The sequence below is a fragment of the Pempheris klunzingeri genome, chromosome 9 (genome assembly GCF_042242105.1).
Source record: "Pempheris klunzingeri isolate RE-2024b chromosome 9, fPemKlu1.hap1, whole genome shotgun sequence".
NCBI classification, from domain to species: Eukaryota; Metazoa; Chordata; class Actinopteri; order Acropomatiformes; family Pempheridae; genus Pempheris; species Pempheris klunzingeri.
In genome coordinates, this window is record NC_092020.1 from 1,808,233 (window position 1) to 1,819,496 (window position 11,264).

Here is an 11,264-nt window from a genome sequence, read left to right on the forward strand (position 1 = left end):
AATGCTGGTTTTGCTGGTTACATACATCTGATATTTATCCAATTTCAGTCCCTTGGATTTACAGGGTTAATACTTGCATGTAATAGTCAACTAATCAACTCTCCACACCACCAAGGTTTGGTTACGAAATTCTTTTTGTTCGGGATTGAAACATCTCTAAATATATTACAGAAATACAGCTCTGTGTGTGTGTGTGTGTGTGTGTGGGTGAGAGAGAATGGCCTTGTGTTTTCCATTACGGTGCCCCCGCTATCAGGCAAATATTGACAAGTGGAATACAAATCTGTACAGATGCATTCATACTGTCCACCACTTTTGTATAAATAAGCAAATGCAATCCCGATAACAGACGCTACCGTAGCTGTTGACACGTCACTGTCCACGGGGATGAGGCTTTTGGACTGAGGTCTGACTCTGACATGGGGAGGCAGGAAGATTCAGACGCAATAAGCCGTTAGAATGAAACTGACTTCTGACCATGTGTCTGCTGTGCTATTTCATGCTGGAAATAATCGGGAGAGAAGAGCAACTTCGAAATAGATGTGAGGGTGAGTGTATTACATCTTATTTCCCCATTTTAGATTAAGTAAAATTAAATGTATTTACCTTTTAACACACCCAGGTGCTTTTTTTTTTGTTTTGTTTTAGGAAACAAGACGGATCAGAAGTCATGGATATCCACTGCAATGTGACATCACTGGAGGCCCAGACACAGATAAACTCCACCATCTTTTACATGGTTAAGATGGTCAGCATGTGTGTGAGCTGCACCCTGAACACGGCGCTCAGTGTTCCTTTGCTCCTGGTCATCACGCGCCCCCCGTCCCTCCTCAGACACACTCGCTTCCTGCTCCTCATACACCTCCTCTTGTGTGACAACCTCCAGGTAGGTGTACGTTTTTTGTTTTGACGTTGGGCTCCTGTTTGAATCTTGTTTCTTTCTAATTTACCTCACTATAATATGCTCTTTTGACTTTTGAGCTAAATGATAATTTTCTGCCATTTCAGCAGCTCCTCTGGACAATCAAAGCAGTTCTCTTAAGATCCAGAGAAGGTATACCTGTGAGCCAGTGTCTGATATTCTGTGCTGCTGTCCAGGCCTGCTCATTGGTTTGTAAAAACATTGATTATATTTGTGTGATCACTTTGGTCACTAATTGTTTCTGGAATTGTTAAGATAAACCAAAGTTAATATGAAGCTTCAGCAGTCTCATTAAGACATATTAAATAGCGTTTACAAAAGTTTTTTAGTTTTAGTGCAAAAAAACTCTTTGTATCTGCAGACAGTGTTGCCTTGCTGAGCTCTGGTGGAGGGACAGTTCCTAAAAAAGGGAATATTGTACTAAAAACACAGCTTTTTAAGTTCAGCGTTCTTATTTTCAAACAGACTTGGAAAAAAAACCTTTAAGTTGTTATATAGTCCTGACAATGTACATCCACTAATAATTTGGCATTATAATTTTCACGTTTATTCCATATTATGAATGGATATAACATAATGTTGGTGCAGGATGATACACATTTTACGTGCCGGCCTGTTTTGAGCGCCACAATAGACGTAAATGACCTAAATTCCTGCTGCACTCTCTGCTGACAGTCTGCCTGCTCTGACTGACCTATCATGAAAACTGCAATTCCAAAGCCTTGACATGGCAGGAAACAGCTAAAACCTACTTTATGTCCTTGCTTTTTGCGTAGGTGGACCTCTTCCTGAGCACCGCCCTGGCTGTGGACCGCTTCATAGCCGTCAAGTGGCCCCTGCGCTATGAGTTTTTGATGTGTCCTCAAAGGAGGAGAGCAACTGTTGCAGCCATATGGTTGTTAGCAGCTGTGCTCTGCAGTGTGGCTTTGTGTATCAGCCTCAGCACCATCAAGGTCAATTTTCCCCTTCCCCGCTGTCGACCTCTCATCCTCACGCCCTGCTTGTCAGCGACATCGGCTCTGGTACTTTATTGCACTGTGGGAAGTGCCGTGGTGGTGCCCCTCTGCTTCCTGACTATCCTGGGATGCTCCTGCCTGCTCTGCTGGGACATGCATGCAGGACTGCTCTGCACCAACAGAGCCTCTGTGACTCTGAGTCTCCAGGTAGCTCAGATCGTCCTCTTCTCTGTTCCCGTGGTCATGGACAGCTACCTGATCCCTGGCTATCTGCACAGTGATGCTCTTGATATAGCAACCACCATCACCTACAACCTGGGGGTGTCACTCGTCCCTCTGGTCTATGGCTACCGCTCACGGGAGCTGCAGGAAAGGATACGACAGGCTGCACACAGGAACAAAGTCATCAGCCAGAGTTAGCAATAAAGTCCGATAAATATTAATTTGAGGAGCCGTTCACATACTGATAACTACCAGGTAAATGAAGGATGATTACTACAATGAAGAATAAAAGACAGGACGAGCTGCTTCAATATATTTAATTTGTACTTTAAACACTTATATGTTGTATATCTACTCATTAAAGTCACTATGTATCAAACATTCAAGAATACAGAGGAGCAGTTCTGCACATCAGAGGGATAGATACTCAATGCTACAAGAAAAATACAACACAATCAATCAGATTTTAAAGATTTTTTTAGCGGTAGGTCGGGCAGCTTCCCTGATTGTGATGATCACCCCTGAAAGAGGCGCAGGCACAAATCCACAGGTAGCACTGAGGTGAGACAGCACTCCCCAGTCATCAGCAGTCAGCCGACTGCTCACAATGTACATTTCTCTGGAAAACCAGCATATGTGAGCCAAAACATGACACACTGGAGTTACCAGTTCAAAACAAATGACGTACACATGGATGACACTTAATGCATACACTGTATTATCAATCAAAGCATTGGAATGTACTGAATATGTTTGTCACTGTGTTGACATAGGCACTGAATTACAAAACAAATAACCTATATATTATTGTCAATATCATCAATAAAAGTATGCAGCATTCCAAAAAAGAAAGAGAGCATTCTCTTACTGTTTTTGGCAACTGTAAAGAAGACAATTATGTCAATCAAAGGAGGAGAATTTGGCATTTAACCAGACTTTGTGCTCAAGTCGTTCCTACCAGCCTTTTGTGTGACAGTTAAACCTCATTTGAAGTGAAAATGTATGGCACGACACAGTAATAATAACATGGAAAGGGAAATTTAGAGATAGAATTAGATATATTGTATGAGCAGGCATCACCAGCCCCGATGTCGTTCAATACAGGCAGGTTTTCTTCATGATGCGCAGGAACTCCTGCTGGTTCACCTCCCCGTCTCCATCCCTGTCCGCTTCATCTATCATTTCCTTCACAAACACACAATTTCAGAGGAAATGAAGAGAAGAATGGGGGGAACGGAGCAGGCATATCGAGCCGGTTTGATAGTATTCATGAGCAAATTAGTTGTGTTGACTTTACAGCTTGGCTTTAAACACAGCCAGCCTGTCAATTACAATAGCACACTGTACACAGTTTTATTACACATTCATGTGCTTTACCTGCAGCTCTTCGTCCGTGAGGTTCTCTCCCAGCTCTTTGGCTACTCTCTTCAGATTCTTGAAGGAGATCTTGCCCGTCTCGTCATCATCAAACAGGCGGAAGGCTTTCAGGATCTCCTCTTTGGAGTCCTTCTCTGCCTAAAATCAGAGGAAGATAGGGATTAATCTTACCACAAAGTGCCATTGTGCAGGAGGTATGTAGTCGTCGAAGATATCCACCATTTTCTGTGTCATGACGGTGAGGAAGTCGGCGAAGGAGATTTTCCCAGTGCCGTCCTTATCCACTTCGCCGATCATCTTCTTGATCTCCTCTTTCTTCGGTTCAAACCCCAGAGCCCTCATTGCAACCTGGCACAGTGGGAGAGAGGCAGAGAGTGAAGCTCACAAAGAAAACTGTCTTCCACCCCCCCCCCTCGAAACATGACGGCTGCCACCAGTGTTCGTGCACGTCTACCTTGAGCTCCTTGACGTCGATGTATCCGGATCCATCTGTGTCAAACAGCTCAAAGGCCTCCCTGATCTCCTGCTTCTGCTCCTCGGTGAGCTCTGGTTTGGGGGTTGCCTTCTTGCGAGGGGGTGGCACGGGACCCTGCAGGGATGGTCTCTTGGCACTGGTCGCCTGGTGGGGACACAGGGGGGAGAGAGAGAGAGGGGAATAACTCTTAATGGTAGCAGACACAAGAGCCACTGTGTCTATGATAAGATCATATTCAGAGAGGATTCTGGGGGATTTCAGCACACCTGTCAGCTGCTTAATAGGATATAAGGAATAAAATACATACTCATCATTATGTGATTCAAATGCAACACAAAGTTAGATTATTCTGAAACATTTTCACTCACCATCAGTTGCTGTTTATTTGACTGACAAAAAGGAACTCCAGATCTATCAGGCAGCCAGTGTTTTCCTCTGGGCTATGAAGCCTCCCTATCATTTAGGGAGGAGGAGATGATAAAGATGATCAGTGGCTCGCATTAACCGTTTAATTACACTGGATGTAAGATGGTCCTTTATCCCTCAAATCCGTCTATGTAGTTGGCAGAAAGAGTCGCCAAAATGTGCAGAAAATGAACGTTTCTAGCTGCCACCATACACTGGTTCTGCAGCCAAGCAGCTGATGTCATGGAGCCCGAGCGTTTGATTTGATCATCCTCTGATCCAGGTGACAGGACAATTGTAATGTGGTCATTTGGAAGCGAGGCAGGAGTCAGACAGGGACAAATGGGAGTGAAAATCAAACGCACCAGTCGGGCAAAGACATGATTGGTTGCTGAAGACCACGGGACGCAAGACACGATCAGAGAATTGAGGGCTGTAGGGACTAAAGTGAAGCCTCTTAACATTTCCCCCACAGACATAAAATGCAACAAGTCATAGAAAATGTGGAAGTCTATGTCATACGAATATGCAAAATATATCATATTCCATATTGTATAATATAAACGTTGAATTTGCTCATTGCACTGTGTGAAAATGCCTCAATACACCCTCTAGTGTCAGCAAACCTCTGACCAGGGCTGGAGGATGTTAACAAGCCTAATAGGGAATAATGACATAATAGTGATAATTATGATCATTCTAATCTATCTATCTATCTATCTATCTATCTATCTATCTAGTTGTTTTTTTTCTATTGCCTCCTCTTTTACTTGCCCTTATCCTTTTCTCACTGTGATGCCTTTTTTTTGTTGTTGCATTTATTACACATTTCCTCTTCATGCAGTAGTTCCAGTTAGTAAGAAATCAACTGGTTTATGACTGCTACATGGACATTGGCTCTCTTTATATATACATATATATATATATATATATATATATATATATATATATATATATATATATATATATATATATATATATATATATATATATACACACACACACACATATATATATATGTATATATGTGTGTGTGTGTATATATATATATATATATATATATATATATATATATATATATATATATATATATATATATATATATATATACATATATGTGTATATGACATATATATGACATTAGAAACAAATACTAGAGCGAAAAAAGTTAGAAAACATTATTATTGAATAATTAATAAATTCACTCTGTCAGAGCTGCTGGGCTGACACATATAAGGGGGCGTGACTTTGAGCAAGCAGGTGATCTCTGATTGGTGTAAATTGTGGCGTTCTTTGACGTCTCCTGTACGCCATTGGCTGTTCTCGAGCGTCACTTTGCGCTCGGCTCTGGTTCGACCAATCACAGAGCTCTTCTCACTCAGCTCATTCACGCGCCGGCTGCAGGTAAATAGTTCAGTGTTGCGAACTTTTACTCTTAAAAGTCGGCACATTTATGACCTGCGTGCTAATTGAATTCGTTTCTCTCTATTGTAGCTGTAAGGAAACACGCTGTTACCACAGTACCTGCTCCAGGTCGTGGTAGTTTCTCTCACCTGTTGGTCACAACTCTCTCATTATGGCCACGCGCGTTCGATCGGTGAGTTAAAGCACATTATGGTGTTGCTGTAATGATGCTTGTGCTGTTTTGTGGGTGTTTTCTTTGCTTGAAATGTATCAATAATGGCTCTCTGTGTGTCCTACAGAGTAGTAAACGGTGTGTTGTCATCGGGGGGTCAGGTTTCCTGGGCAGACACCTGGTGGAGAAGCTCCTGGATCGAGGCTACTCTGTTTCTGTGTTTGACATCCGTCAGAGCTACGAGCTGCCGGGTGTCACCTTCCACCAGGGAGATCTCTGCGACAAGCAGGTGAGGCTGCACCCCTCAGTCCAGAGTCCAGTCAGACCCAAATCACAAATATGGGGACTAAAGACATGATTTGCTTTGTCTTGCATGGCCAAACATCTTCAGTGTTTAATCTCAGGCTTCCACATTTGAAAGGACTTGATCTCAGCCATGTTAAAGGACAATGATAACTCAGCTTTGAAAGGAAAAGTATTTAAATCCAGTGCCACAGGCTTTAGAGATCAGATTTTTTTTATTTTGTCACCCCAGGCTCTCCTGCCAGCTATGAAGGATACGTCTCTGGTCTTCCACTGTGCCTCCCCGGCCCCTGGCAGCGATGACCGCGGGCTGTTTGAGAGGGTCAACATTCAGGGCACACGCACAGTCATTCAGGCCTCCATTGACGCTGGAGTGCAGGTGAGGTTGCCAGGGCACGAGAGGCTGAGCTCTCTCGTTGTTCTATGCCTACGATTCACCATCCGAGGATGAAAGACACAACTGAAGTGATTTAACTGTTTGATTTTTGCCAGAAACTGGTCCTCACGAGCAGTGCCAGTGTGGTGTTTGAAGGAACAGACATTAAGAATGGGAGAGAGGATCTACCATATGCCATGAAGCCCATCGACTATTACACAGAGACCAAGATTGAGCAAGAAAAGGTAGGAGGGTGCTATTTTTAGTTGTAGTTCATTGGTTTCACCCGTGTAGGCTCTAAATGAGAGTGTTTGGTTCATTTATTTGTGGAATTGAAGTGTTTTCTCCGCTTTGTTGTGTCTTTCCTTCCTCAATTTAACAAATCCTCCTTTCATTTGATGAATCACTCATTGAATAGTCCGTCCTCATCATGAGATCTGTATAAAATTGTATGCGTGTGATTGGCTTTATTTTTTATCAGCGTCCTGTAACAACATGATATCATCTTCAGCAGCAGTGGGAACATCTTGGGCTTCCTCTGTTGTTTGTTATCTGCCTCATTTCCTTGACAATCAGTCACTATTGTGAGAGAGAACAGAGAAAATGGTCAGAGCTGAATATATTATACTCTCTTTCTGTTTTTAAGCTGGTCCTTGCGGCTTGTGACAAAGAGAAGGGTTTCCTCACAGTTGCCATCCGGCCTCATGGCATCTTTGGTCCTCGGGACCCACAGCTGGTTCCCATCCTAGTGGACACGGCTCGCAGGGGCAAGATGAAGTTCATCATTGGGTAAGTTGTAGCTATATAAAGATTGCATCGGTGTCAATCTGAGTAGTTTAATCTAGTGATTAGAAATAAGGTAAACGCCTCTTGTTTCAGCAATAATCAATGTAAAACAGTTAACAATACAATATGACATATAGAGGTCCATGTGTCATTAATAAGAGGGTTTCATAAATGAAAATGGCAGAGAAAGAGGGTGACAAGAACTCTTAATGTTTGGCTTTCTAAATATAAATGCACAGCTTGATAAAACCTGTATAGCGTGTGAAGTTACAAAGTGGTGCACGCTACTAATTTATCAACCACCCTTGAAGGCACCAGCACAAAAGCACCAGTTTTCAGAAGCTGCTGCTCGTTCGAGCAGACTGTAATTCTACAATCATCAGTCATATTTGCATGTTTTTATGTTCTACAGAAGTTCACTGAAATATATTATCTCTACACCCTAATTATCCACTTTGCCTCTTCTTAAAGCACTCTGTCCTACCCGCTACTCCCCTGCCACTTCTTAAAGCTGAATTTGTAAAGTGGCGGTCGGTCAGCTCATAGAATGCTGTACCAGTGTCCTGAATGATTAAATACTTGTTGTGAGTATTTGTATATGTCTTCATTTAATTCTCTGTTATTGTTTATTTTATTTTTTTTCAGTGATGGGACCAATCTGGTGGATTTCACCTTTGTGGAGAATGTAGTTCATGGCCACATCCTGGCTGCTGAGCACCTGAGACCAGATTCTCCCTTGTGTGGAAAAGTGAGTGAGAATAAAACCCCACACTGAGCCGACCTCCTGTTGTTGCTGGTTTAAAGGCTCCTGTTCATGAAATCATGTTGTTAATTACACACCTCCTTCACCAGGAGCGTAATGTTCATTTTTTTGGATGCTAAACTGAAATCAAATGAATACATCTTAAATCTTCTGTCCTCTGCTTCACTTTCAGCCATACCACATCACCAATGACGAGCCAGTGAGGTTTTGGGACTTCATGTCTGAGGTGCTGGTGGGTCTGGGTTATGCTGCTCCCCGCTACCACCTCCCCTACTCCCTTGTGTACGGACTGGCGGTGCTCCTCTGGCTGCTTGCCCTGATCCTTCGCCCTCTAGTGTCCTTTAAACCCACCTTTACACCAATGAGAGTGGCCCTGGCGGGAACCCACCACTACTACAGCTGTGACCGCGCCAAGCAGGACCTGGGCTACAAACCAGTGGTCAGTCTGAAGGAGGGGATAGCACGCACAGTGCAGAGCTACCCGCATCTCAGACAAGGGCCTTGATAGTAGAACGGAGATGAAGACTGTTGAAGCATTACACTCACGAACAGAATAACAAGGGAATACACTGTTTATCCTCATCCAAACCCCACACTGTGCACCACCTGCGTGCCTTGTCAATAGTTGTGTAGCATTTTCACCAGCAGGTGGCAGCAGAGGGCCCTGTTTTCAGTCAGCATGCTGCAGTCTGATATTACAAAAGATTTAAAGCACTTAGTAAATGGTAAAAACAGAGTTTGTGACAACTTAAGCATACTGATGTTAGACTGTGAAAACTGCAACGATGTACAAATACCCTTGTTTCTTTTTCATGTGTTTCACCCGTGTGCTGCACAGACTTTGAGATGCTGCTGTTCATGTCAAAATGCCTTGATACATTCCACTAAACAATTATTCTCCTGATACAACGTTCATGGAAATGATGACTGGCTTTACATTATATAGTCAAAGGTATGTGGACAGGGATCAGGGATGTGCATTGTGGTTCTGAAATGGGGGCAAATCCCTGAAGGTTGTGGAAAGCCTTCCTAGAAGAGTGAAGGCTGCAACAGAGAGCAGCATATTACTGCCTATAATTTAGTGCAGGTTGACATTTTATAGGTAAAGTCTCGGGTAAAAGTCTGATCTAAAACTATACATACCCATTTGTACAGAATTGTTCCTGCGGTCCTGCTGGCTACATGCTAAAAAAACAGCCAAAGTTAATAAAAGGCACAAGCTTATAAGCATAATCCATACATATTGTTTTTAGTACAGTATTCCTTCTGTGTGTACCTGTCCCACCATCATAGCTCAGCAGGGAATCGCTGTTTGGTGGGGGAAACAAAAATAAGAATTGAGCACTTAAATGCTAAAACTTTGGAAGATGTCCACTTCTTCTGACCAAATCAGACAGCTGAAGTCTCATTTTTAGGGTAAAGAATGCATTTTACACTGAATAAGGACTATCTCTTCTGCTGGAAATGACCTATTCATGTCCAGTATGGACAGGAAGAATGATTTCAGCCATCAGTAATGGATTCACTCTACATACAGACATTTTTAAACACAGGCGTCATGAATGAGACGGTCTATTTCACGTATGGAACTAACATTTATATCCATATATTTTTGGCCATATAACGATATCCATTTCTACACACTTTTTCCATGCACACCTTCTTCCCTCCCTCTGTCACTGGACTATCTCATCTATGTCATCAGGATGGCATGTGTGTCTACGAGTTTGGCTAGAATACTATTCAGGAAGTGTCATCAAATACAATAAGGGGATTGGCGTTGTAAGCTACAATCTCTCTATTTCTGTCATTCTGACATTTTAAGGATAAAAAAGTTGGAAAGTAAGACTTTCAGACCCGGCGGTGCCTCATATTCACAGTACCCATGTTAGATGTATTAATTAGCTGCCACAGAGGTTTGTCTCTCTAGGTGACGCATTTTTGTCATGCCATGTCTTGGTGTGGTGACAAGAAGATGGGGGTTAAGTTCAGATACTTTGCATTCTCGTTTTAATTCTGCGCCAGCAGCACCCTAATGAATCACTGCTACAGTCACCACCAGCAGGCAAGGCCGTCTGACTGGTTTTGTGTTCAGGGAGAGAGGTAGAGGGATCCAGGTAGATAATAGACTTGAGCGTTTACACTTACCAGTGTACTCACCAGAGTGAAACCTGGGCTCTCACACTTGCTAATTTCCTCTTCCACCCTCTCTCTCTCTCTCTGACCTGTTGTGAAATCCACTCACACCCTTTTCTGATTTGAAAAGCTTTTGTGAGTGTATGCTCAGCCTTCTGGGCAGAAACTGTGGTCGGCTGTTCTCCATGTTGTGTTTTATTTTCTGTTTTTTATAGAGTGCATACTGTGGCTGGTCACTCAGAAAGTGCTTTTTGTTGCAATTTGTTGAAGAAACTGTTGGATAATTGCAGAAGCCTAGAGTTATCTTTTTCCATGTCTTTCACTTGTGCAAACAGAAACACAGTCACTCACACTGAGCAAACATTTTGTTAATAATAGGCTTTCATCTGTCATTCTAGCAAGATTTATTACTACAAATGGTTAAACTAACTCATAATTGACTTTTACCAGACTCTGAATATGCCACAAATTAGATCTTTATTAATTATGTTAGAGGTTTCAGTTTTCATTTGTGTAAAAAAACAACATTTTTATTCCAAATATAAAATTGGAATTTAATAAAACAGCTATTAAAATGAATACATTAATAAAAAAGAGTTAACATTTGCCTTGCCCTGCAGTTTTTCTACCACTGTTTCTGTAATCTTAGTTCTGTTGTGTGTGTTGTTCTTGATCTCATTTTAATGATGTGTGTGCTTCCAGGCTTTTCCTACCCAGTGAGCATGAGAGCAGCGTTCCCACAGGAAATGTTGCTGCGAGTCACTTCATTTATGTGTGCCATGCTGTGCGCCTTGCTGCTGCCGCGCTCTTCCATTTGCCTCGCTCCCTCTCAGAGTTGGTCGTCAGCCACCTGTGCGACAGGTATGTGCTTGCCGACTCTTGCAAACAAAGCAGCACACATGTAGTAAACAAAAATGAGTTCTTAGCAACCTTCATCACGCACACACATGGACAGACAAACTGCCCC

The 11,264-nt window shown here is 42.6% G+C and overlaps 3 protein-coding genes across 3 annotated transcripts; 2 read left to right on the forward strand and 1 right to left on the reverse strand.

Moving 5' to 3' along the window:
• The first annotated feature begins 670 nt into the window (after positions 1–670).
• On the forward strand, positions 671–2,298 carry LOC139207575 (olfactory receptor 10G4-like). The gene is made up of 3 exons (XM_070837312.1): positions 671–886; positions 1,009–1,110; positions 1,699–2,298. The coding sequence occupies exons 1-3, from the start codon at positions 671–673 to the stop codon at positions 2,296–2,298; spliced, it is 918 nt and encodes a 305-aa protein (XP_070693413.1).
• Positions 2,299–3,176: 878 nt separating this feature from the next.
• On the reverse strand, positions 3,177–4,541 carry cetn2 (centrin, EF-hand protein, 2). Its single transcript, XM_070836808.1, has 5 exons — positions 4,321–4,541; positions 3,932–4,096; positions 3,697–3,825; positions 3,478–3,615; positions 3,177–3,285 (listed from the first exon to the last, which is right to left on the reverse strand). Exons 1-5 carry the CDS (start codon positions 4,321–4,323, stop codon positions 3,196–3,198), a joined length of 525 nt encoding a protein of 174 aa, XP_070692909.1. The 5' UTR covers positions 4,324–4,541; the 3' UTR covers positions 3,177–3,195.
• Positions 4,542–5,745: 1,204 nt separating this feature from the next.
• On the forward strand, positions 5,746–9,277 carry nsdhl (NAD(P) dependent 3-beta-hydroxysteroid dehydrogenase NSDHL). Its single transcript, XM_070837205.1, has 8 exons — positions 5,746–5,761; positions 5,852–5,954; positions 6,061–6,222; positions 6,469–6,615; positions 6,729–6,857; positions 7,259–7,401; positions 8,044–8,146; positions 8,334–9,277. The coding sequence occupies exons 2-8, from the start codon at positions 5,934–5,936 to the stop codon at positions 8,664–8,666; spliced, it is 1,038 nt and encodes a 345-aa protein (XP_070693306.1). The 5' UTR covers positions 5,746–5,761; positions 5,852–5,933; the 3' UTR covers positions 8,667–9,277.
• The last annotated feature ends 1,987 nt before the right edge of the window (positions 9,278–11,264 follow it).

Coding starts and splice junctions, on each gene's coding strand:
- LOC139207575 (XM_070837312.1), top strand. CDS start 671: ATGGATATCCACTGCAATGTGACATCACTGGAGGCCCAGACACAGATA. Junction 887..1,008: donor TCTTGTGTGACAACCTCCAG/GTAGGTGTACGT, acceptor CTGCCATTTCAG/CAGCTCCTCTGGACAATCAA. Junction 1,111..1,698: donor CTGTCCAGGCCTGCTCATTG/GTTTGTAAAAAC, acceptor CTTTTTGCGTAG/GTGGACCTCTTCCTGAGCAC.
- cetn2 (XM_070836808.1), bottom strand. Junction 3,826..3,931: donor TCGACGTCAAGGAGCTCAAG/GTAGACGTGCAC, acceptor CCACTGTGCCAG/GTTGCAATGAGGGCTCTGGG. Junction 3,616..3,696: donor CCGTCATGACACAGAAAATG/GTGGATATCTTC, acceptor CTCTGATTTTAG/GCAGAGAAGGACTCCAAAGA.
- nsdhl (XM_070837205.1), top strand. CDS start 5,934: ATGGCCACGCGCGTTCGATCG. Junction 6,616..6,728: donor CCATTGACGCTGGAGTGCAG/GTGAGGTTGCCA, acceptor GATTTTTGCCAG/AAACTGGTCCTCACGAGCAG. Junction 6,858..7,258: donor CCAAGATTGAGCAAGAAAAG/GTAGGAGGGTGC, acceptor TCTGTTTTTAAG/CTGGTCCTTGCGGCTTGTGA.